The sequence below is a fragment of the Canis lupus genome, chromosome 7 (assembly GCF_003254725.2).
Source record: "Canis lupus dingo isolate Sandy chromosome 7, ASM325472v2, whole genome shotgun sequence".
In the NCBI taxonomy this organism is placed as follows: domain Eukaryota; kingdom Metazoa; phylum Chordata; class Mammalia; order Carnivora; family Canidae; genus Canis; species Canis lupus.
In genome coordinates, this window is record NC_064249.1 from 55,417,327 (window position 1) to 55,439,598 (window position 22,272).

Genomic DNA, 22,272 nt, shown 5'->3' on the forward strand with positions numbered 1-22,272 from the left:
TAGTGTCTTTTAGGTCTTTTATTTTTTTTATACAATTGCTCTTGTGTATATGTGAACTATTATTGCTGCACTGAATTTGTTTCCTTTGGTATATTTGAGTTTAGTCAACTTTTGATTATCTACATTAACTGAGTGGAGAGGTGTGAGCCATAGTTCATTCAAATATCACTTATATTTGAATATAAAATATCGATTTGTACCGAATATTGAATACAAGAGTACTTAGCAATTTGGATGGTAACTCCAAAATTGATGATGCAACATTATAAGAAATTATTGCAAAATGTTGTCTTCTGGTACTTCTCAAATTCTACCTGAACTCCACTTTTGGGAATGCGTCACTCTTCTCCAGTTGTCTTTTATCACCTATATTTTATCATAGGCTAAGCACAGCTGCCCTTCGAGTAACAGAAGTTAGGGTCTGATTAGAGGATTAAGTTTCAAGACTTTTTTCCTCTACATGTTTACATGTCTACATGTAAAATAAGAGTAATGGTGGAAATCCAGGAGCTAAGGGGAAAAGTCCATGTTTTCAATAGAGAACAGTCTGCATATAAATGTGTATATGTACACACACACACACACACACAACTTGTAGTGTGATACACTAAACCTACATGTACTATTCACATACATCGCTGCCAATAATTACATTCATTTAATTCAGAGTGGAGAACATATGCTAGAGCTAAAAGAAAATAGGCTAGAAGCCAGACAAGCTCAGTTTCAGATTTCAAATCTAGCACTTCCTATCTGTGTCAGTTTTGGCAAATTATTTACTTTTTTTCTCCTCCTGTTTAGAGGGAGATAATGATATGCATGGTGTGGTGAAATAAATGAGTTCATATACATAAAGCACTTGGAATATGGTAAACTTTGGAATATTATTATTTTTCCTTTATCTAATCACTACTCATGTTCTAAGTAGAAAGACATATATTAAGCAATTAACATAGCTCTGTCATTGCCCAGGTTGCAGTTATGGATATAATTTCCTCTGCCCACCCTGATGCCTCTTGTTGGGAGATAGGAATAGTAATAACTTTTCATGCATATTTTTTTTTATGTCAAACTCTAGATGTCACATCCCTGGAAGTCCATAGTGTAAGTTTTCTCTGAGGTTTCACTGGGCAGAATGGAAGCATAAAAGCAGGCCAGTTTCCATGTTTAGAAGATCTCTTACTTGATGAAGTTTATGAGAATTCTATTCATTTTCTTTGCTTTTTTCCAAAAAAAATAATTTTGAATAAATTAATTTCAGATAAACTTTTTGAAAAATTTAAAAACTAGCTCTCTTTAAAGAATGTGTTTTCAGTATGAATTGAACATCCCTTTCTAGGGATGTATTGTAGAAAAACAATATATCGTGTAGAGTGTCTGCATTCCTACTCTGAAAATTAAAAAGATACATTTTAAGATTAAGTGCTTAATCTTAAGGCTTAAGTTAGCATAATTTTTGTTCTCTTTTTATAAATACCTATTGGGTTAGTGTTTCCACTGCTAAATAGGATATTTAGTTTCTACTGATTTGTTATGTAAAAATTTCTAGAATTCTTGTCAATTTATAATGAGACTAATCCGCAAAATTTGAAGCCATTGTGGTGTGAAAAAAGTACACTACGCTAAAATTCAAGAGTTCCAAATAAAGTTCTTTTTGGCTTAGGCTACAATTTACTTAGGTATGAAACGAGGGGGTTACATTTCAGTTTTCTTTAAACTCTGAAGGAATAACACTGGAAAAAAAAAAACTGGAGGGGCACTTAGGCAGCTCAGTTGGTTGAGTATCTGATTCTTGATTTTGGCTCAGGTCATGCAATAAGGAGAACCAGCCCCTCATCAGGCTCCGTGCTCAGTGGGGAGTAGGTTCAGGATTCTCTAACCACCCCCCACCCACACTCATTCTCTTTCTTTCTAAAATAAATAAATAAAGTTTAAAAAAAAACCCACAACAACTCTGAAGGACTAACACCAATAGTAATAGTGTGTATGAGGCCATTATGTGCTGGCGACACAATGGAGATACTAACCAAAGTGAGTAAATTAGCTGGCACCAGAAATGTGCAAACACAGGGAATGTATCCTGCTGTCTGTCATAAGGCAGATTCGTTGGTAAGCATAGCATAGAGATAGAACATTTTGGCTCCATTATTATCTAGAGAATTCTTCTATAAATAATCATTATGATGATGATAAGAACAATAATGTAAAGGATCTGTAGTCATTGTAGTTCATATTTCCAGGAATTTAAAAGAGCAATCAAAGGAGAGAGCCCAGAAAATACCACCACATGTCAGCAGATCTTCACTATTTTACTTTTTTGTAAAATTTTTGCAGTAATCTGAACCATTTTATGAATGAGCAGCTTCTTAGTTATAATGTGATTTTTTAAAAAGATTTTATTTATTTATTCATAGAGACAGAGAGAGAGAGAAAGAGAGGCAGAGACACAGGCAGAGGGAGAAGCAGGCTCCATGCAGAGAGCCCGACGTGGGACTCAATCCAGGGTCTCCAGGATCATTCCCTGGGCTGCAGGCGGCGCTAAACCACTGTGCCACCGGGGCTGCCCTATAATGTGATTTTTAAGCTGCAGCACAACACATGCAGCTGTACTTCAGTTGCATGTATTCTTGTCTGGAACCTGATGATTGCTATATATCTCATTTGTTTGTTTATGTTTTTTTTCTCCTGCATCTTTGTTGAAACATAAATGATCATGTGAACATCAGTGTTGCCTGTCTTATGGTCCTATAGTCTGAGACAATGTTTAATAGGATTTGCTAAATCTCACTGTTGAAACATATCTATCTATGTAGTTCTGCGATTAGTGCCAGGGAGGCTTTGCTTTCCAGATCTATTTCTCTTCCCTATCACTGTGCCTCAAATTTTACAGTTAGGATATAATTTACTTGGGTTAAACTATTGACCCCTATATCTTTATATGGACTTCAAATATCCTCAGACAAGAAAAGTTGGAGAATAAATAAGGCTGCTAGCAGTCATGGATATTTTGTATGATCATTTTATAAACTTGCTTCTGTCTCCCATATCTAGCTGGGTTTAACTCAACCATAAAGAAGCATACAGAAAAGCAATGTGGAATGCTCTAAATAAACATTCCTATATCTGACACCCCAGGTAGTATAGGAGCTGCCTGATTTTTGTGTGAATCTCAGTGTGGCATTACATATTATAGCTTTAGAAACATGTATGATATTTAGAAGTTGAGAACTCATGCTGTCAAGAGAAGGATAAAAAGCCTTTACAAACTTTATTTGAAAATATTTTCCAAAAAGAAGGTGCCATTTCTTTTAGTGAAAAGTTTTTTAAAAGATGAGAGTGCTGTTTAAAAATAGGTGAGCACCTGTTGTATGAACACTGGATGTTGTATGTAAGTGGTATCTCTAAATTCTACACCTAAAACTTATATTACACTATGTGTTAACTAACTGGGATTTAAATAAAAATTTTGGGAAAGAGATAAATGATAAAAATAGATGGGCAGTATTAGATTTAAAACTATGAAATTTAAATATGATTTCCTAGTAAAAGTACTATTCAATTATGATTTACTAATAGAATATAAAAACGTGTGCTTCTGTCCCTTCTCACTTCCTTTTATTATTTTGAATTTTTCCCTTACCTGCCAACAGATCTAAGCACATGGATAGGGTGTTACTGAAGACAAGTGTGGAGGAAAATATTCTATGGGACTTAGAAATTAACATTATGTGTATAATCCATCTTCTTTGACTTAATGCAAAGAAATAGGAAGATGAATTAATATAACAAATAAATATAGGTTCCTGCCTTTTTTATGTAACTGACATTTTTTATTTTGTTATTACAAACTACAGTGTCTTAAATAAACAACTGTTCTGGATTTCAAATAGAGATAGAAAGAAACTTCAAAATTATTCCAAATTCAAATATTTTTGTGGGTACTCTTTAATGTTGAATTCAGTGATAATGTTATACAATAATACAGTGATTTAGAAGTGTTTTTAAATTAGTTTATCCTTGAGAGATTATGAGTACAAAATGTTACTCAATTATAGATATTTTATGCTATTTTTGTGAGGTTCCTTTTATTTGTTTTTGTATTTTATGACTAGAGTAGATGTTTAAAAGATCACACAGTTCCTAATGATGGGGGGAAACCATGAGAAACCATGTATGTTTCTCATACCACGGTGTAAGTACATTTAGCAGAAGGCGAGTCTCAGTGGAGGTACTGGATAAGTACTTGTTGAAGTCCTTGCCTTTTAAATACCAACTAAATAGTATAAAGATGTTACTATAACTAGAAATAATGAAATAAGATTAGTACTGTATCCCATGGCCATAAAGATGGGCACTGTACAATCCATGTTTACACTAAACACAGCTCCAGATTTATGCAACTTTGGAGGTTCTCAATAAGGTAAAAAAGTCATTTAGCACAAGAGTTTCTCATTTGCTTTTCAGGACAGACTTTGATGCTCCATTAAATAATGCTTCTGTCTTTGAGACAGGTTGTAAATACTTTACTTACTTTTCCATACAGTAGCTTATTTTTATCAGACACACACTTATACCCACATATTCTACCCTTATACACATATATAGGTTTTACAGAGGTGATTTCTAAATATTGAAAACAGCCATTGAATTGAACATGGTACATATCATATTAGATCCACTTTTATGTTAGAGCAGCCCCATTGTTTCTGATAACTAAAAATAATATTCAGCCTAATAAGTTAGATGTGGAGAACACCTCAGAAGGAAAAAAAAAAATCAATGGCATGGCAATTAGAGTTATTAAACAACCATTCTGAAGCAGAAGACTAGTGTATCGCCATTCATCAAAATTGATTTATTTCTTATATAGGTATAGTTAGAATTATCACAGGTAGGCAGATTAATAGTGCAAATCTATTTTACTCAGAAGCTGTCTTTTTGGTAGTGGAGATCATCAAAAGACGTAAGAGCTCCCTGAAACCATTTAATCATCAACTAATGTCACAAACTGTGTCATTAATAATTTTTGTATTAAATGATAATGTCCCAGTGAATAGATACATTCCTTGAAAGGGAATTAACCTTTTGAAGAAACCATTAACCCTTTATGTCCAGCCTAGGAAATTGCTACTTTAGTGCACCCTTGTGGTGAAAGTGAGCCAGTGCAGCATTACAACTAAGGATGATTCCTGCTTCCCAGTGGGTGATTCTCTGTCAGATCCAGAGGTCTAGGTATTCCTGGGTACAGTCATAGTATAATAAATAAAATCTACTGAATTTCTTCAATAATATGCATATGTGCACCTATATAGATATTTAATTGGGATAAAATATAACAAGAAGAAGGTATAGGATGTGAATGACTAGCATGAGGTAGTAGAAAATGGTGCTGGTTTTGAGGTCAGCCAGACTTGATTTAAATCCTGGATTAGGTGACTTCTATATGTGTGAGTTGAGCATGTATTATTTGAAGGATTTTTTGAGGTCCAGAAATAATATATGTCAAGGTTTTAATGTAATTGCTTCAAACATTGTTATACTGAAGTGAATGGAAACTTGTTTTTTAAAAAATGTGGAGTTATTTGGGGTGGCAAATGTTAGAAACAGCTTCCTATTAACTAGATTTTGAAAGATCTATTTATTTCTTTGTATCATCTGTGCTCTTCCTTGGCTTTTTCCAGGTCTTCATTCTTGAATTTCCCAGAATTGAGCTTATTATTCACTAGCTTTATCAACAGCAGTTTAATTTCATGATAGGTAAAACAAAACCAGCCTATTTCTTATCTGTTTATCCATTCTATTTCTCTCCCTTTCCACCCCTTCTTTTTCCGGGAATGTCCTCTCCCAGTCAGCATACAGCACAGCCATGTTTGAGCATGGCTCTGCTCCTTAGCTACTGTAATGGTAAAGGAGATGAATCCCAAAAGAAATGGACCTAGCCACTGCTTCTAAGAATTTGGAATTTTCACCGAGAAATTTCTATCTTGGAACCTTTTCTCTTTAGTAGAGAACATGTAGGGACATCTGGGTTGCTCAGTGGTTGAGCATCTTCATTCAGCTTAGGTTGTGATCCTGGGGTCCTGGGATCGAGTCCCACATCAGACTCCCCACAGGGATCCTGCTTCCTCTGCCTATGTCTCTGCCTCTATCTGTCTCTCATGAATAAATAAATAAAATCTTTAAAAAAAGAACATGTAAACATGGTATCTTTTGTCCTATGTATCCATTAGTTGTATAATTATTTGTATAACCTAAGGCCATATTTCCATTTGGGCACTATAGGCTTTTGTGCAGGCAGTTGGCTTTGTTCAAATACTCCAGGCCATTTAACATCCCTTATGCCTGAATGTTAAGTTCCAGCCACACCAGCCCTGCTTCCTGTGATAATCAGAATGCAACCCTGTTCTCTATTTCAGGTCACTTCTACAGCACAGTGAACACTCCAAGTTGAGAGACATTTTCTAAAGGAAACCATGTGGCCAGTTTTCTACTTAGTGTCTCAAAAAATTGTTTTCATTATTTGCTAGTTGTTGAGCAATTCAAGAATTCAGACAATGATTTCTGCACCTGTGGCACATGGTTAGCATCTCCTGACTCTGCGCCTTGCCTGTACAGCTCTATGAGGGTTGTGTAACTCACTGGACTCCCTAAGTAGTGAAGTCTAAACTTCTGCAACTTCTCCCATTTCCCCTAAGATGCCTAATTATTGCCTACTTTGGTATTCTTAGGTACTTGTTTCAAAAGAAGCACTGTGTCCCCACTGACTAGCAGCATGTGCTCAAAGTAAACTTTAACAGAGAGGGTGGGTTATAGTCAGAGCCAAGGAGAGCTTGAATGTGCTGATGAATTCCAGACCAAGAAGGTCGAATTGTAACTGGTCTTCCCCCTATGCCCCCAGTAAAAACACTAAAATATCATAGTATATATGCTCTTCAGAAGAAGTCAAGAGAGGAAGCAAATTCTCCACACTTTCCATGTGTGTAATTGTGTATTTTAATGTAGCGTGTCATGCTGCAAGTAATTGTATAAGCATTTGCTTTGCTGAGTCATTTTATTTACATGCAATATTTAGGGATTCTCTTTATTTTACTATTAGGAAACATGCATGAAGAAAAACTTTTCACTGCCCATCTGCTCATTTTTTTCATCTAATATAAGAATTCTCTGTTATGACAATCTGTTCCTTAACAGGCAAATATTCTAACATAAGAAGTGACAAAAATAGCATCCACAACTTTGGCAATGTATTGCCAGTTGATTTTATTATCTCTCTTGATGTTGTCTCATTTGCTCAATTGATGACTATTTTAATTATTGTAAAATACAGCTCCAAATTAGAGATGTGCATCATTATAGCAGAGATAAGGCAGAGGAGAATAAAGTTCTTTTTTGCAAAGCCATACAGCTAAGTTTGAACTGTAATCAGTGAAGCAAAAACTGTTTCCAGGAAAAGTTCATTAATTAATATTAAATTAACTCACATGCTATATCTTGTTTGCCTAGGCCTTGATTTACTGAAGTATAATGGTGTAGGGCTCCATTCATCTGCCTTGCCCTGGAATACTGTTACCTCTCTGCTTACCTCCTCGGATTCCATCATGGGGTGCATTTCTGTGCTTCTGTCTGAAACAATCTTTTTTTTTTTTTAAGATTTTATTTATTTATTTATGAGAGACACATAGAGAGAGGCAGAGACATAGGCAGAGGCATAGGCTCTCTGCAGGGAGCCTGAGGCAGGACTCAATTCCAGGACTCTGGGATCATGACCTGAGCCAAAGGTGGATGTTTGACCACTGAGCCACCCAGGCATCCCTGAAACTGAATTTTTGCCTTTTGCCATCCATTCTAGCATCTATCTCCCTGTCCCTGGAGGATGCTGTGTCTGCCACTGTGCTGTTTGCACCATTCCTTCCTCTTATATTACATTCGTTGCATTTGCTTCATGTCTTCAGATTGCTTTGAGCTATCTACAATTTGGCCCGAACTGTCTAAAAATATCCCTGCCTGCTTTAAACCCTCTTTGGAGTTGCCAGCCTTCATTTTAAATTTGACCACATACCCAGCATCTCCTCTCAACACCACAACAAAAATCTTTGGATTGACAGACTGCACTCTTCTACTTTGGACCAATTTTCTTTTCTTTCTTTTTTTTTTTTTTTTATGACGTATCACAACCCATTAGCAAGTTAGCAAGTCAATTTAGTGGGTTGTGGACACTTTCAAAAAATGAAATAAAAGGAAATAGAAGTGATCAGAAATAGGAAATAGAAATGTGTGTATGTGCTAGTTTATGATGGGAAACATATTTATGCTTGTACTTTGGTCTAAAAAGTTGGAGAACACTGCTTTAAATAGGGACTGTGATTTCAGATTGCCTGCATACTTTCCAATGATCACTTCTGCCTACTGTACCTCTCACTTTATTCTTAGATTTTCCCAATAAGCAGTTTGTTTCAAATTTAAAATTATGGGGCCCTGGGTGTGGCAGTCAGTTAAGCATCCCACCCTTCTTGGTTTTGGCTCAGGTCATGATCTGGGTTGTGAATCAAGCCCCACCTGGAGCCCTGCTTTGGGCTCCATGCTCAGTGTGGAGTCTGCTAAAATTTCTCTCTCCTTCTCCCTCTGCTTCCCCCACCCCCCACCCCCTCCACACACTCTCTCTCATAAATAAACGAATCTTTAAAAAATAAAGTTAAATAATTTTCAGGCTCTAATTCATATTTTCATTCATTTTAGATGAATGTATCCTGTGAGATTGCCAGATTTAATGAATAAGACACAGGATGTCCAGTTATATTTGAATTTCAGATAAATAATAATTTTTAATATAAATTTGTCCCAGTATTGCATGTTTATCTGGAATTCATATTGAACTGGCCATGCTGTGTTTTATCTACCAACATTAATCCTATTGAAAAATCAGCACTAGACCCTAGTGGTAGAAAAAACTGTGGTTTTTCCATCATCTGTAATGCAAAATAAAAACTGTAGTAAGCCCCAAATAAATGTAAGGATGATCTGAATTTTCCGTGTTATACTCAGTTGCTTTTTTAAAAATTAGAAATCAAATTCCTCCAGTTGTGAAAAATAATATAATAAATAATAAAAACTCAACACTAGATATTCCAGATTGGGGCAGGCCATCCCCCTCAACTAAGTGAAAAAAAGCAAGGGGAGCTGATGAATGATCCAAGAAGAAAATGCTCAGAAAAGAAAGAAGGAAAAGGACACATGGAAAGTGCTATGAACTGAAAATACCAAATGGGAATAGTATCAGAATCACAGCAGATCAAGCAGTAGTACGGGATTCTTAGGAACTCATATAAAACCTGAGAATCCTGTCAGGGAGAAGTGGTAACTTTGGGGTTGAAATATAAATGTAGCAAAAAAAAAAAAAAAAAAAAAAAAAAAAAGATGTAGCAGCATCTTGGTTTTCATATTGGAGACATTATTAAGGTACAAGAATTCAATTGGTCATATAGCAGATGTCTAGAGGTCAAACAGATACAACAGAGCACCAAATCTTTCAGAAACAGTAGCTAGGATTTTGAAGTGAAAATTGTTGAGGTCCAGAGTGAATGCAGATTTGATATAGGCAGGCTAAATGTCTGGCTTTTTGTCTTATTGATTATTACCATGCATGTGCTATTTACCTAAGAGTATTTATATAGAGCCTGGATGAAAGCATTTTTCAGAATCACTTTGGAATTAATCAAATAATTACCAATAAGTGATTCCAATAATTTGATGTATCCAGGCACTTTAGTGGTGTAGAACCATATCTAGCAGTATTCAGGGATAATTATACTGTCTATGCATTCAGTAAGTGTTTGTTGAATAAGTAAACGTTAGGTTAAAAACGTCTTCATCTTTGAAAGACAGTTTCCATATGCACCTTTGCAAATTAATAATTACTCCTGTCAAAGTACAACGATGCTTCCTGCTTATCTTTTCTCATGTGAGAAATGGGTAAAAGAGAACCCATGTAAGTATAAGGGCAAACCATTGGCTAGACATTTCAGTTTTGTAATATATCTTAAAAAATTTCTGAGCAAGATGTTATACCATTTGCAGATTTTTATAGTCCTAATTCTCTCCTTCCAAATGTATTCAAGATACACAGTGTGTAAAGTAGATAAAGGCACAGTAGCCCTTGATGACTAAGAGATGTTACAGTGAACCAAGACTTCCATTCCCCAGATAGAGGTTTCTCTGGACTAGGGTGTGCTGTTTATGAATCAGGAAATATGAGCTCTTTAATAGCATTTAGATTTATAGGCTTTATTCAATTATAGTTAAATTTTATTAGTTTTTAAAGATACATTTTCTATAGTTGTATTATCCAGTTATGTATATTGCAGGTGATTTGTGATAGAATAGCACAATAATAAATATCACAATACTAAATATAATGAGATAAACAAATTTCACTAGGAGATTATTTCTAATTTATTTTTTCCCAGAATCTCAAGAGAAAATATCAAAAGTTTGGCCCCAAGGGCAAATTCTTCCATAAAGTGTACTGCATGGTATTCAGCAACAAACATGTTTTTAATGTTATTATTACAGTAAAATAAAAATATTATTGCTATTCTCTAAATTCATTTTATAAAGTTAAGGAACAGTAATTTTAAAAATAGTGTGATTAGACCAATTTTATTTGCTCTGATGCTCAGTATCAATGGAGCACACTATACCTAGGCAGCAAGCTGAAGAGTAATTTTTTTTAATAAAATAATTTTTTATTGGTGTTCAATTTACCAACATACAGAATAACACCCAGTGCTCATCCCATCAAGTGTCCCCCTCAGTGCCTGTCACCCACTCACCCCCACCCCCCGCCCTCCTCCCCTTCCACCACCCCTAGTTCATTTCCCAGAGTTAGGAGTCTTATGTTCTGTCTCCCTTTCTGATATTTCCCACACATTTCTTTTCCCTTCCCTTATATTCCCTTTCACTATTATTTATGAAATTTAGCACTGCCTCCTACTTTTCCAAATTACTGGTATTTAGTAACATTAATTTAGTTTCTGTTTGTTTTTGTTTTGTTTTTGCTAGGGAACTTAGGACAATATGACATGATTTTGGTGGGTTAAGCTTTTGGCTTTAGCCATTTTGCTTTGCTTTAAAAAATGCTTGCTAATGTTTATGATTGACCAGTGTCATGTGATATCTCTGTTTCAGTTCACCGGTTAAAGCTTGCATCTTAAGCTGAGAATGACTCCCCTACTGGTGGATTTCCTTCAATAATTGGAATTCTGATTCCCTTAGAAATATGCTACTCATACTCCTTGTTCTTTCTATTAAAAGCTGAAGTCCTGGGATCCCTGGGTGGCGCAGTGGTTTGGCGCCTGCCTTTGGCCCAGGGCGTGGTCCTGAAGACCCTGGATCGAGTCCCATGTCGGCCTTCCGGTGCATGGAGCCTGCTTCTCCCTCTGCCTGTGTCTCTGCCTCTCTCTCTCTGTGACTATCATAAATAAATAAAAATTAAAAAAAAAATAAAAGCTGAAGTCCTATGCATTTAGTTCCCAGCTGTTAAGTATTACAATACTGTTGCAATGCTCATCACTTTTGCCATCAATTCTGCTGAACAGGCTGTTGTTAATTTCCTCCAGGTGGAGCTCTGCATTTTTACTATACAGTCTGATGTGTTTCTTGTGGAACTCTGTAACCCAAGTCAAGATACAGAGAGTTTGACTGCCCCTTGTATTCAGAATGGTTGCCTCAAACTCGTTAGAGCATCTTAAACTTACGAAGAACCTCACACTGGGAAACATTATAAACATTTCAGGATATTAACCTATGCTGTGAGGTTAATATTCCAAGTCTTTATGGATGAGTCTCTCTCTCTCTCTCTTCTCTCTTTCTCTCTCTCTCTCTCTCTTTGATGCTGATAAGCAGAAGAGGCTATAAATTATAGATATTAAGGGGATAGACTCTGAAAACATTGCCACCTGAGTCCTCTTTACTCGTTTGACAAATATTACCACCTCTCTGAAGCTTAGTTTCCTCATCTTTTGAACAGAGATGACAATAGTGATGATGGTAATCTATTCCTGGGGTTGTTGGGGGGATCAAAGGGTAAAATTCATGTAAAATATTTGCTTAGTATAATCGAGTTATTAAGGACTCAATTAATGGAAAACTTACACATGCATTTTTTAGGAAGCATTTCCTTTCGTGTAAAACAGCAATATTGAGTAATAGTTGTCATATATTGAATGAGAATCTTAATTTTGAGAACTGTCCATTCTCTACCATGTCAGAAACCAGAATATTGCAGGTATATGTGCTAAGCTGAATACATTTAGAGCACCTTTCTTCTGAAAATGTTCAGAAATTAAACAGTTAAAATTAGAGAAGAGGCTTGGGACTGAGGAAGAAGACGGACAAATAGCCCCATTTAAAATTTTTTTCTCTGTTAGCAATGTTGCTATCAAAATTTTATGGCTTGGGTTAATAAGATGAGCTTGTATCATGTAACTCTGAGACACACAGTCTGAGAAAGTACAGCAAAGCAATGGTTTATTATTACATTGCTTTGATTAACTGATTAATTTCTTCAATTTTCCTAACTTGGTGTTACTTCATGCATTCAGATCCAGGTAGGAAAGATTTACTTCTGAAGATAAAGCTCTACTATTCAAAAATAAATATAAGAAAATTTTAGGAATTATATATTACTGAATTTACAAGATAAGATTTGCAAACCAATTTAACTACAATCGCTCTTTTATTTCAGTTCTTTTGGATCACTGATATTTTTACCTTAACAGAACTATGTCTAGAGGAAGCCAGAATCTGGCTTTATGGTTGTAAGGTTTTGAAAAATTATTGTTTCTTCTTTTTTCAGAATGGCAGGGACATGCCCAGCCTCTTTTCCATAATACTATTTGTCGGTAAACTTTTCAGAAATGTGTCCCTAGTAGTTTGTTGTTGTTTTAACCCACAAGTGGAAGATTAATAGCAGTGCCTGGGACTTGATCATCTGGCCTTATTTGGACGGATCTGTTTATCATTAGATTATTAATGCCATGCTATCTTTGCAATAGAGGCCAATTTTATTGTTTAATCTATCAAAAGATGCTGCAGTTCAATTATTTTTATGTAGAGTATCACCATATTTTTTGATAGGAGAGGTCATTTCTACTTGTATTAATAATTTGATTCATGATATTCTACATTATTGCACTCCAATTTTAATGGACTTAGAATGTAATGTTTTCACTGATAACAGTATTAATGATGTCCAAAAACAGAGAACTTAAGGTCCTTAGAAGTGGTAAGTCATGAAAAAAAATCTGTTGTGCCACAACATCCCCACCCCCCAACCATAGAGTTAAAAGTAACAATAAATACTCAGACATAACTTACGTTTAAGGAAGTTTTACATGTGCTGACTTTGTCTTGAGAGGATGCTTTGATACTTCAGGTGTTATTGAAATAGACCATTTTTAAAAATCTATTTTGAGATTTCTGCTTTCCTTGGACCCTACACATTTGTCCATTGGATAAGCCCACATGGTCCATTCATTTACTTTGTAGAAATAGGCCAGGATTTGGGAGATCCACACTTCCAACTCTGTTTTATCCTCTGTCATGTAACCATGGCAGTTCATTTCATCTCTTTATACCACTTGATCCACTTCTCAGAAAATTACTGTAAAATCTGTTTAGCTACTATCTAAAAGAATGGATACAAAAAGTCAATGAAAAATATAAAGCATTATATAAATCTAAGAAAACAGGTGTGGATTTACAGGAAAAAAAGCATTTCTATGAAAGAGGTACCTCCTGATAAATGGCGTTTGGTTATTAGTTTATAAATTTCAATATGGCTAGGTTCTGGTCCTTCCTTTAGATGTTAATTTCTATTAAAAGCAATATATGTGGCTTGTCATAAGGCAGTTGTCTTTTTAGTGTTTAGTTTAGGGAGAGGAAGACTAATATCCATTAGTGTTTTGTTTTGCTTATTATTATTAACAAGATGCAGTGTTTCTGCATGGGCAAATTCTAAGTAAGTACTCTATCCTTCCAAAATATAAAGATATTTCTAAGAATACATTTTCAAGTAAAGTATTAATCTCATCCAGCATTCTAGAAAATGTTCTGTACTCTATATTCAAAGCTCAGTTTCTATCCTAGAAACAAATAAGTGATTAGATTTGAAGAGTGAGTCAAGGAAATAGACACTTATGAATGATTAGAGCATTTTATATAATTAATTATAGTATTGATAGAATGGTATTTCAAGTCAGAATATTTTAAAATTTTGGTCCCTTACTTCTAGGTTTCATTTACAACTGCTCTTACATATTGCATAAAAGATGTTAGGACTTTGATGAATGGACAGCCTAGAACACATCCCTGAATTTTCTCACCATTTATGAATATCTATTTAAAGTTGATTCAGCATTTCAAATGTTCACTCCTAGTAAATAGAAACAGGAGCTTTCACTAGAGAAGGAACCATAAGGGCATTAAGCCCCTGCCTCAATTTCTAAAGAAGCTTCACATGTAGGCTTTCAGTGTTATCTCTAAATGGGGTTACCAGAGGATACCAACAGGATCAAAAGACAGGGCTTTAATTATGAAATGTATTTATTCAAATGTACCATAATTTAAGAACTTTTGAAAAATATTTCTTCATTTTGCAAAATATTCTAAGAACTTTATCAATGAAGGTTGCTTAGGATTCTTAATGTCAAAGAAGGCTGGGAGGAAAAATTCTAGATAAAGAAAAAGAAATTATTTTCCATCTTCACCTCCATAGCAAGAGAAATATTATTTCATAAATGAGTGTGAGATATGTCTGGGATCTTGTGTCCTTGTGCATAAGAAGACTCCGTGGTCTGTGGGCCTAGTAAGCATGAGGTGAGGAAGAAAGGATTCAAGGAGAATAAGATGCCTTGGCAAGCCTCCCCATAGAATGGATTCTGAACACCAAGAAAAGTACCCCTTAGGAAGTGCTTTTATCCACTTTTTAACATGTAGTGACATACCAAGTGCTGTGTCAGAATAACATCACAGAGAATAATGTGATAAAATACTTGCTATTTTTTTCCTAAGATATAAAATGGGAATTTATATATTTTTCATGTACACATGTACATATGAACACAAACATCTTTGTGACCATTACATGTACTCTGTTTTTCGGAGTTAAACTATAAAATAAATTTAATATGATTAATAATGATTATTGAAACATGGATTTGAAGCAAAGTAATGCTAGGACAAGTAATATGGTTGAGATTAGTCTTAAATCTGTCTAGAAGGGATTCCTACACAAGTGCCTTATTAGCATTGGGAAGAAGGCAGATTGTGGAGAGCATCAGGACACTGGAAGCATATGCAGGGTGTCTTCAAGTCCACCATTTGCCCATCATTTTTCAATGGAAGATTTCTCTTTTATATAAGTAGAGAAAGATGTAATAGAAATCCTCTATGAAAATCAATAGAACGTTCTTCTCAAAAGCTATTTGTTGAGGAATTTATGGTCAGGCACAGAGTTCCAATGAGCCATGACTCCATGTGAGTTAAAATATCAGGGACCAGGCATGCATCATGGATTTTTTTTTTAACTTCAAATTATTTTAATATAGGTTTTCAGAGAGTCAGAAAAAAAAAAAGATCTCTAATCAGATAAACAAATCAGGCAGAGGTGTGAATTCCCTCAGTAAAATAGATAAATAGGAATCAAATTCGTGTGTGTGTGTGTGTAGTTAGGGAAATAACAAGAGAGAGTGAGATTTTAAATTGTGTATATATTTCCTTATTTGAAAACTAATATTAAATAGTTTAATGAAACACTTTTAAATTGTTCTCTTTACTTTTCTCTCACGATTCTTTGTATAGTATAAAAATGCACATTTTAAAAAACTGGACATCTTAATTTACAAATGATAGTTATATTAAAAACTCTAGTGGAGTTGAATTTTATTTTTTTATTTTTATTTTTATTTATTTATTTATTTTTGGAGTTGAATTTTAATTACCTGTGTATGGATCATCCACAATAGATTTAATTGTGGACTTACACTTTCTCTTTGGTATTCTTTTTTTTTTTTTTTTTTTTGTCTTTTTGGTATTTTTATGGCTTTTTTTGCCCTGATCCAGGATAAGTGATGCAAACTGATTTTATTATTAAATTCAAGGCAAAGTATGCTTTACAATTTTGGATTTTAGTGCATAGGGTTTCTTCAATGTTGGTTTTTTCCTACAGCCTGAATAGGTAAATATTAATCCCATCACTATTAATGGAATTGTTGTAGACTTGGACTTAATTATACATAAGATGCATATTTTCTTTCCTTTCTACAATTAAAATATAATAGTGTTCATGACAGCTGGTGCATGTATCTGAGCAACTGTCTGTAGCATTTACGACTAATTTGCAACTCATTTCTTCTTCTGTATCTCATGTTTTATGTACCAGCATTAGTGCTATGGTGGAAGACTAATGCCCTGTATCACACTCCTTAATAGCACTGTATCAGTCAGTGTCTGCTTTTATTTAGAGATATTTAGCAATATATCAGCTTCACTTCTGAAGTTACTTGCTTTGATAAGAGAAATACTCTGGTTTTTGAAAAGTTAATATTTAAAAATTTTCTGACAGAAGTATTTATTTCTAATATGATTCTAGATCATGGTTCTGAAAATAGAAGCTCTGTATAGGGTATGGGGAAAGCTTACTCTGACAGCGTGAGCTATTGTAGACATAAATTATGAAATACTGACATAAGATAATACATGGAATAAGTGGCCAAAATGCATTTCCAGGTGTGTCATTTTCTGTGGAAGGGATGATTCACTGCAGTAAATATATACATAATTTCTCTTAGAATTATCTATTATTTTCAATTAAAGTGTTTTGAAAAGCCATAATGAAGAAATGCTCATTAATGCAAAATCCAAAGTTTATTGTTAATAGTTGGGGCTAAATTTTTAAAAATATATGTAAAATTGGATAAAACTATGATGGTGCTAGCAGTACTTTTAAAAACAACGTTGACAATTTTTAACAAGGAAAATTCACTAGAATATCTGCACATTATGATTACTTTTCCTAAAAGAAATGCAGAAATATAAACAGATATCCATCCAGATGTGGTTGATTCTTTTTCGCCACATCACATTATTAGCTATTATTAAGAGACATGCAATCAAGTTGGATAGATATTTCTTGAAATGATGCATGGTATGCAGTGCATGCTTTCATTGTGCTTCCTGCCATTATGGAATAATGCGTCTTATTTGGAAATACAATGATCATTTCTGTTGACTCATGCTCAGTCAGCTTATATAATAACACCTCTATTTTGTGAATCATTTCAGATTTCAGAGAGCTATGCCTTCCTACCAAGAGAAGCGGTGACACGGTTTCTAATGAGCTGCTCAGAGTGCCAGAAAAGAATGCATTTAAACCCAGATGGAACAGATCACAAAGGTAGCCACAGTGTCAAATAGTGAGATTTAAAGTAATTTTATTCATAATGTCAATTCATATCCCACATTTTTATAAAAATGTGGTAGACTGAAACAGTTCAACAAGTCAGATCATCTCATTTATTTGAGTAGGAGGCAGTGAATATTGAGTATCTACTTACAGAATGATTCTGTGCCCATTTTCAGAAGAAAGGCAGTTTTGACTGTGGCAACTAACTTTTTTCCTATGATAATGTTTTAATTTTCACATATTGTGTGTATTCCATAGTATTTTAAATGTACTTAGCAAGGAAATGGATGTTCCATTGGTGTCCTTTTAAATCTACCAATTCCTTATTTCTGAAAGTGATGAGTAGTGTGGAGCTCCTTCACTTAAAATGTTTACGTCGTTACAATTTGTCCTTAGCTCTCATTAAAAATTATTTAGATGGTTTTTCTAATCTATCAATTTCTCTCAGAGTTTAAATTAGTCTCAAAGGTACTTTTAGGCTAGTTCATTCCCATGTGTTGGGGAATGAATAGACAAAAAAAAGAAAAATGAAAAAAACATACAAATTTTCTTTTTCACTCAACTAGCACATAGCTAAAGTAGGTATGCAGCAAAGGAGAAAAAAATACAAAAATACAAATAATTGTGCTTAATCACTATATGATTTTCACCCACCATTGTTGCTGGGGTATCAAAAAGCTTCCCTGTCATTAGAAATAACTAATTTATCTGTAGTGTTTATTTGTCCCATACACTTTTGTATAGTTATTTTTTCTGCAATCCATCCATAATGCTACCAATCTCCTAAAGACCTGGTATCTAGAATCCTATTTCAATTTGAACAAATTGGATCATTCTGAAATTACAGGTAGAATGCGGAATTACTTTCATACCCATTAAAAATGTTTTATTACAGATAATGGAAAACCTCCCACTTTGGTGACCAGCATGATTGACTACAACATGCCAATTACCATGGCCTATATGAAGCACATGAAACTGCAGCTGCTAAACTCACAGCAAGATGAGGTAAAATGGAAATATCTACTTCCAAGTCAGAATAGAGTTTGATAACCATGACTATTGTATTAAGCATGACGGCATTTTGAAGATGGTAATTTATTTTTTAATGAAAAGAATGTCACTAGGATTGCACAGATGGAGAAACGGGCAGAAACTTCTAGTCCTTGATAGAGTCCCTGTCTCAACACACCTACCTTAATGCTGTGTGGGAATGTGTTCATTCCCAAGAAAGACTCATTTTCCTTAATGGACTGCCATCAAGCTGGCCTTGGGAAAGTGCTAGAAAGTTCAGGGGAAAGTGTCCCAAATCCAAGGAAAGTGTCCAAGCCTTTAGGACTAAGGCTATTTTGCCTGGAAGTTAAAAAAAAAAGTCACTTAATAGTATTTCAAGTATAATCATTGTTCCACCATCTAAATCTTTCATACGTTTTAATATTCTTTTTCATTATTCTATATATTAGTTTGTCTACTTCTCTGCATTTTCTAGAGATAAGTTGTGGTGATTCTTCCTAATCAGAAGTATTTTGATGTTTCAAACCATTCTGTTTAATTTGTACAATAAGTACCTAGAAATGTGCTTACTGGCATGTATTAGACACAAATGCACATTTGTTGAATATTCTCTAGGATACTAATCAACTGTTCAATTTGGTGGAAGTATCCCAAAAGCAAGGACCAAGTTATATGTATTCCCCCAAAAACCTATAACAATAGGGGCTTTAGAAAGTCCTTGTTAACTAGTTAGTAGACATTAATCAATGGACACATTCAGATTATCAATAATAGGAATAGTTTCTCAAGCTAATACGTATACTCCTTCTTGAAATTTCTCAAGAACAGGAAATGTGGTTAAATATTTTTCAAATAAAGCATTATTTGGTGAAGCATTATAAAATTCTTTCAATATTACTTTTTTGAGCTTTATTTGATAAAACTCATCTTTTTGTTTTCCTCTTTATTTAAGCAGGTTTAATCTTAAAACTACATTTATAAAATCATTTTATCTTAAAAAACTATTAAGGATATATTCCATGAGAAGATCTGTATTTGTATAGTGGCAGTTTGGATTTCATATTACCAGATGGCTACATATAAATGATTAAATAAATAGTAATAAAATCTTTGGGTTAAAGACATGAGAGACAACTAAAAAATATTAATGTCTATCCATCCCAGAGAATGGAAAAATTATTCCCATCATTTATTATATAATTGGAAAAAATTTAAAACCTCATAAACTAGTTAGAGCTGTCAAATTATTTGTAGGAAGCTCACTTAGATGTTGGTACATTTATTTCTAGGCTAAAAAGTAAGAAGATCAACTTTGTGCCAACAGTACAGCCCACATATGCTGAATCTTTCTGGCTTCTAAAGAATCATAAGTATTTCATACAAAGGAAGTGGATCCTTTTAATTTATAACTGGATTAGGAAAATAACTTTCAGCCTTACATTTTGAAGATACCAATTGGATATACACAGCCTTAAAAATATTCAGATAAGCGACTAGATTATTTGCAAGATTCTAGAAGTTGTGATTATTGAAAGATAGGAAAGTGGTTAAGTAAATCATACTGAAAAGGAATTCAAGTGAGATAGTTCTTTGTGCTCAGGTATATTTAAATTTTAATGTGTGAATTCAATTAGTTCAACCAATATTTACTGAGTACCTTCTATGTGATTGGCCTTCTTGTAGACAATAGAGATAAACAGTGAGTAAATTGACAAAAATATTGCCTATAAAGTTTAACCTCTAGTCAGGGGTGGGGGGGATAAAGGCAGTAAGTAATGAAGGTATGTATATATGAGAAGATGCTAAATGCTACTAGAGAAATAAAGACGGAATGGGGATCTCTTTAGGATTACAAAATACTTTATCCAATGTAAGATCAGTTGACCTTCTTATAAACTGTCGACAGAGTTTAAACCAGGATAAATTTACTGGGAGAGAGCTCGGCAATAATCATTAAAAACTTTTAAAAGTTACTCATATGCTTTGACTAGAAATTTGTATTAAGGGATGTGATGAATGAAGCAAATTATGTATTAGGATGTTTATTACATTGATAATTGTGAATAATTGAAAATATTTTCATGATCCAACAATGAAGAATTGTCAGATCTTCAGTGTCCAATATGGTAGCCACCAGCCCCATGTGGATATTTAACTTTAATCGAAAATTAATTAAAATTAACTAAAATTAAATTTTTAGATTTTCAGTTGCACTACCCATGTTTCAAGAGCTCAATAGCCAAGCATAGCTGGTAGTTATCTGCTGAATAGGGGATATTATAGAGCATTTCCAACAGCACAGAATGTTTTTCTGAACATTACTGGCTAAAAACTAGCATTAGTGACATCCATGGAGCTTATTGAACTGCATGTTGCAAGACCTCGACCCCAAGATTCTGATTCTAGATGTAGTGTGTGACACCTGGTGATCTGAACTTTTAACAATAACTACACTCACGCACACTAAAGTCTGAGGTGGTGCATTTCATAGAAAGGCTAATAATATAGGCTTTGAGTTGATTTGAGCATAAGGCAAATGAAAAACAGAACAAAGATGAGATTGGTGAGAGTGGTTTTCAAGCAGTGTTATGGAAAACCCTTTATGTTTGATTGAGCAGCTTACACATTACTTGGTAGATTTGGATTGACTTGAATATAGCTGCAAATTTATAAGCAGAGAAGAGGCACTCTCTGAAGTAGAAAGATTAATTTAGCAGTAGTCGATAAATAGGACTGGTGGGGAAGAGATTGGAGGTGGGTAGAAAACTAGGAGACTATTATTAATTGTTCAGAAAATGGGAAAATGAGATTAAGGCAATAGCAATAGAAATTAAGAGTCACATGGTACAGACTCTTTTGAAGTAAAATCTGGAATTGAAAACTGAAATAAAATATGGTATTGATCCGGGATCAGAATTTCAAGCAACTGTCTTAAAAGGAAAAAGACTAGGGATAAAATTATTTATTACAGTAAAATATTTATTCTAATTTTTAAAAATTAAGTGTTAGGAACGCAAATGCTATGATAGTTGGCCAGGGCTTTCATTATGATAATATTTTAGTAACATAAGGAATAAGGTCACATTGTAAGATGTGAAGACTCTCTTTCTGGTTGTCATACAGAATAAAATACTCACAGAGGGAAAAATTTAGATGAGTCGCCAGCAGATGATTATGAATAAAATAAAATACTTAATATATCAATCAAGTTTTATGATTCTTCACTCTTAGAAATCTTCAGTAATTTCTTTCCAGAGTGATTAGCATTGTTTCTAAGATGATAATAAAAAACCACAATATTATACTTTATATACTTTTGCCACCTCTTATTAAAAGATAGTAATCTAATCATTTAATAATTGGAATATAACTTACAGAATGAATGCATGCACTTAGTTTCATTAAAGGTTTTGGATAATTTATATTCTAATAAGGAGTAGAATTATGAAAACTGAATTATATTTCATAGGAAGTCATGGAGGAAAATAAGATAGTCACAATCTTTAAGCCACTTATGATGATAAATAGAATGGTGAATCTTAAAAAATAAAATACATAACAGGTACATTTGGTTATATAACCAGTTAATTTATTGTCCACATTTCTTACAAAGTGTGCTGATAAGAGTGTTTGATTGTTCATAATGTGCTATAGCAGTTTCTATAATCATTCTATCGATCAGAGATTGTGATCTCTTTGTGTCTAGTTTTTCTTTAAACGCACATACATTCTCACATACACATACATTTTACATACACACCTGCATTCACATGCACACATAATATATATCAGGTGGT

At 34.0% G+C, this 22,272-nt stretch overlaps 1 protein-coding gene across 13 annotated transcripts in view; it reads left to right on the top strand.

Moving 5' to 3' along the window:
* The window catches only part of NOL4 (nucleolar protein 4), a 522,070-nt gene that overhangs the window by 233,432 nt on the left and 266,366 nt on the right, over positions 1-22,272 (top strand). For all 13 annotated transcript variants that reach the window (XM_035719007.2, XM_049112792.1, XM_035719010.2 and 10 more), the window contains 2 exons: positions 17,341-17,452; positions 18,357-18,469. In XM_035719007.2, coding sequence (XP_035574900.1) covers positions 17,341-17,452; positions 18,357-18,469 — 225 coding nt within the window. The remainder of the gene's footprint in view (positions 1-17,340; positions 17,453-18,356; positions 18,470-22,272) is intronic.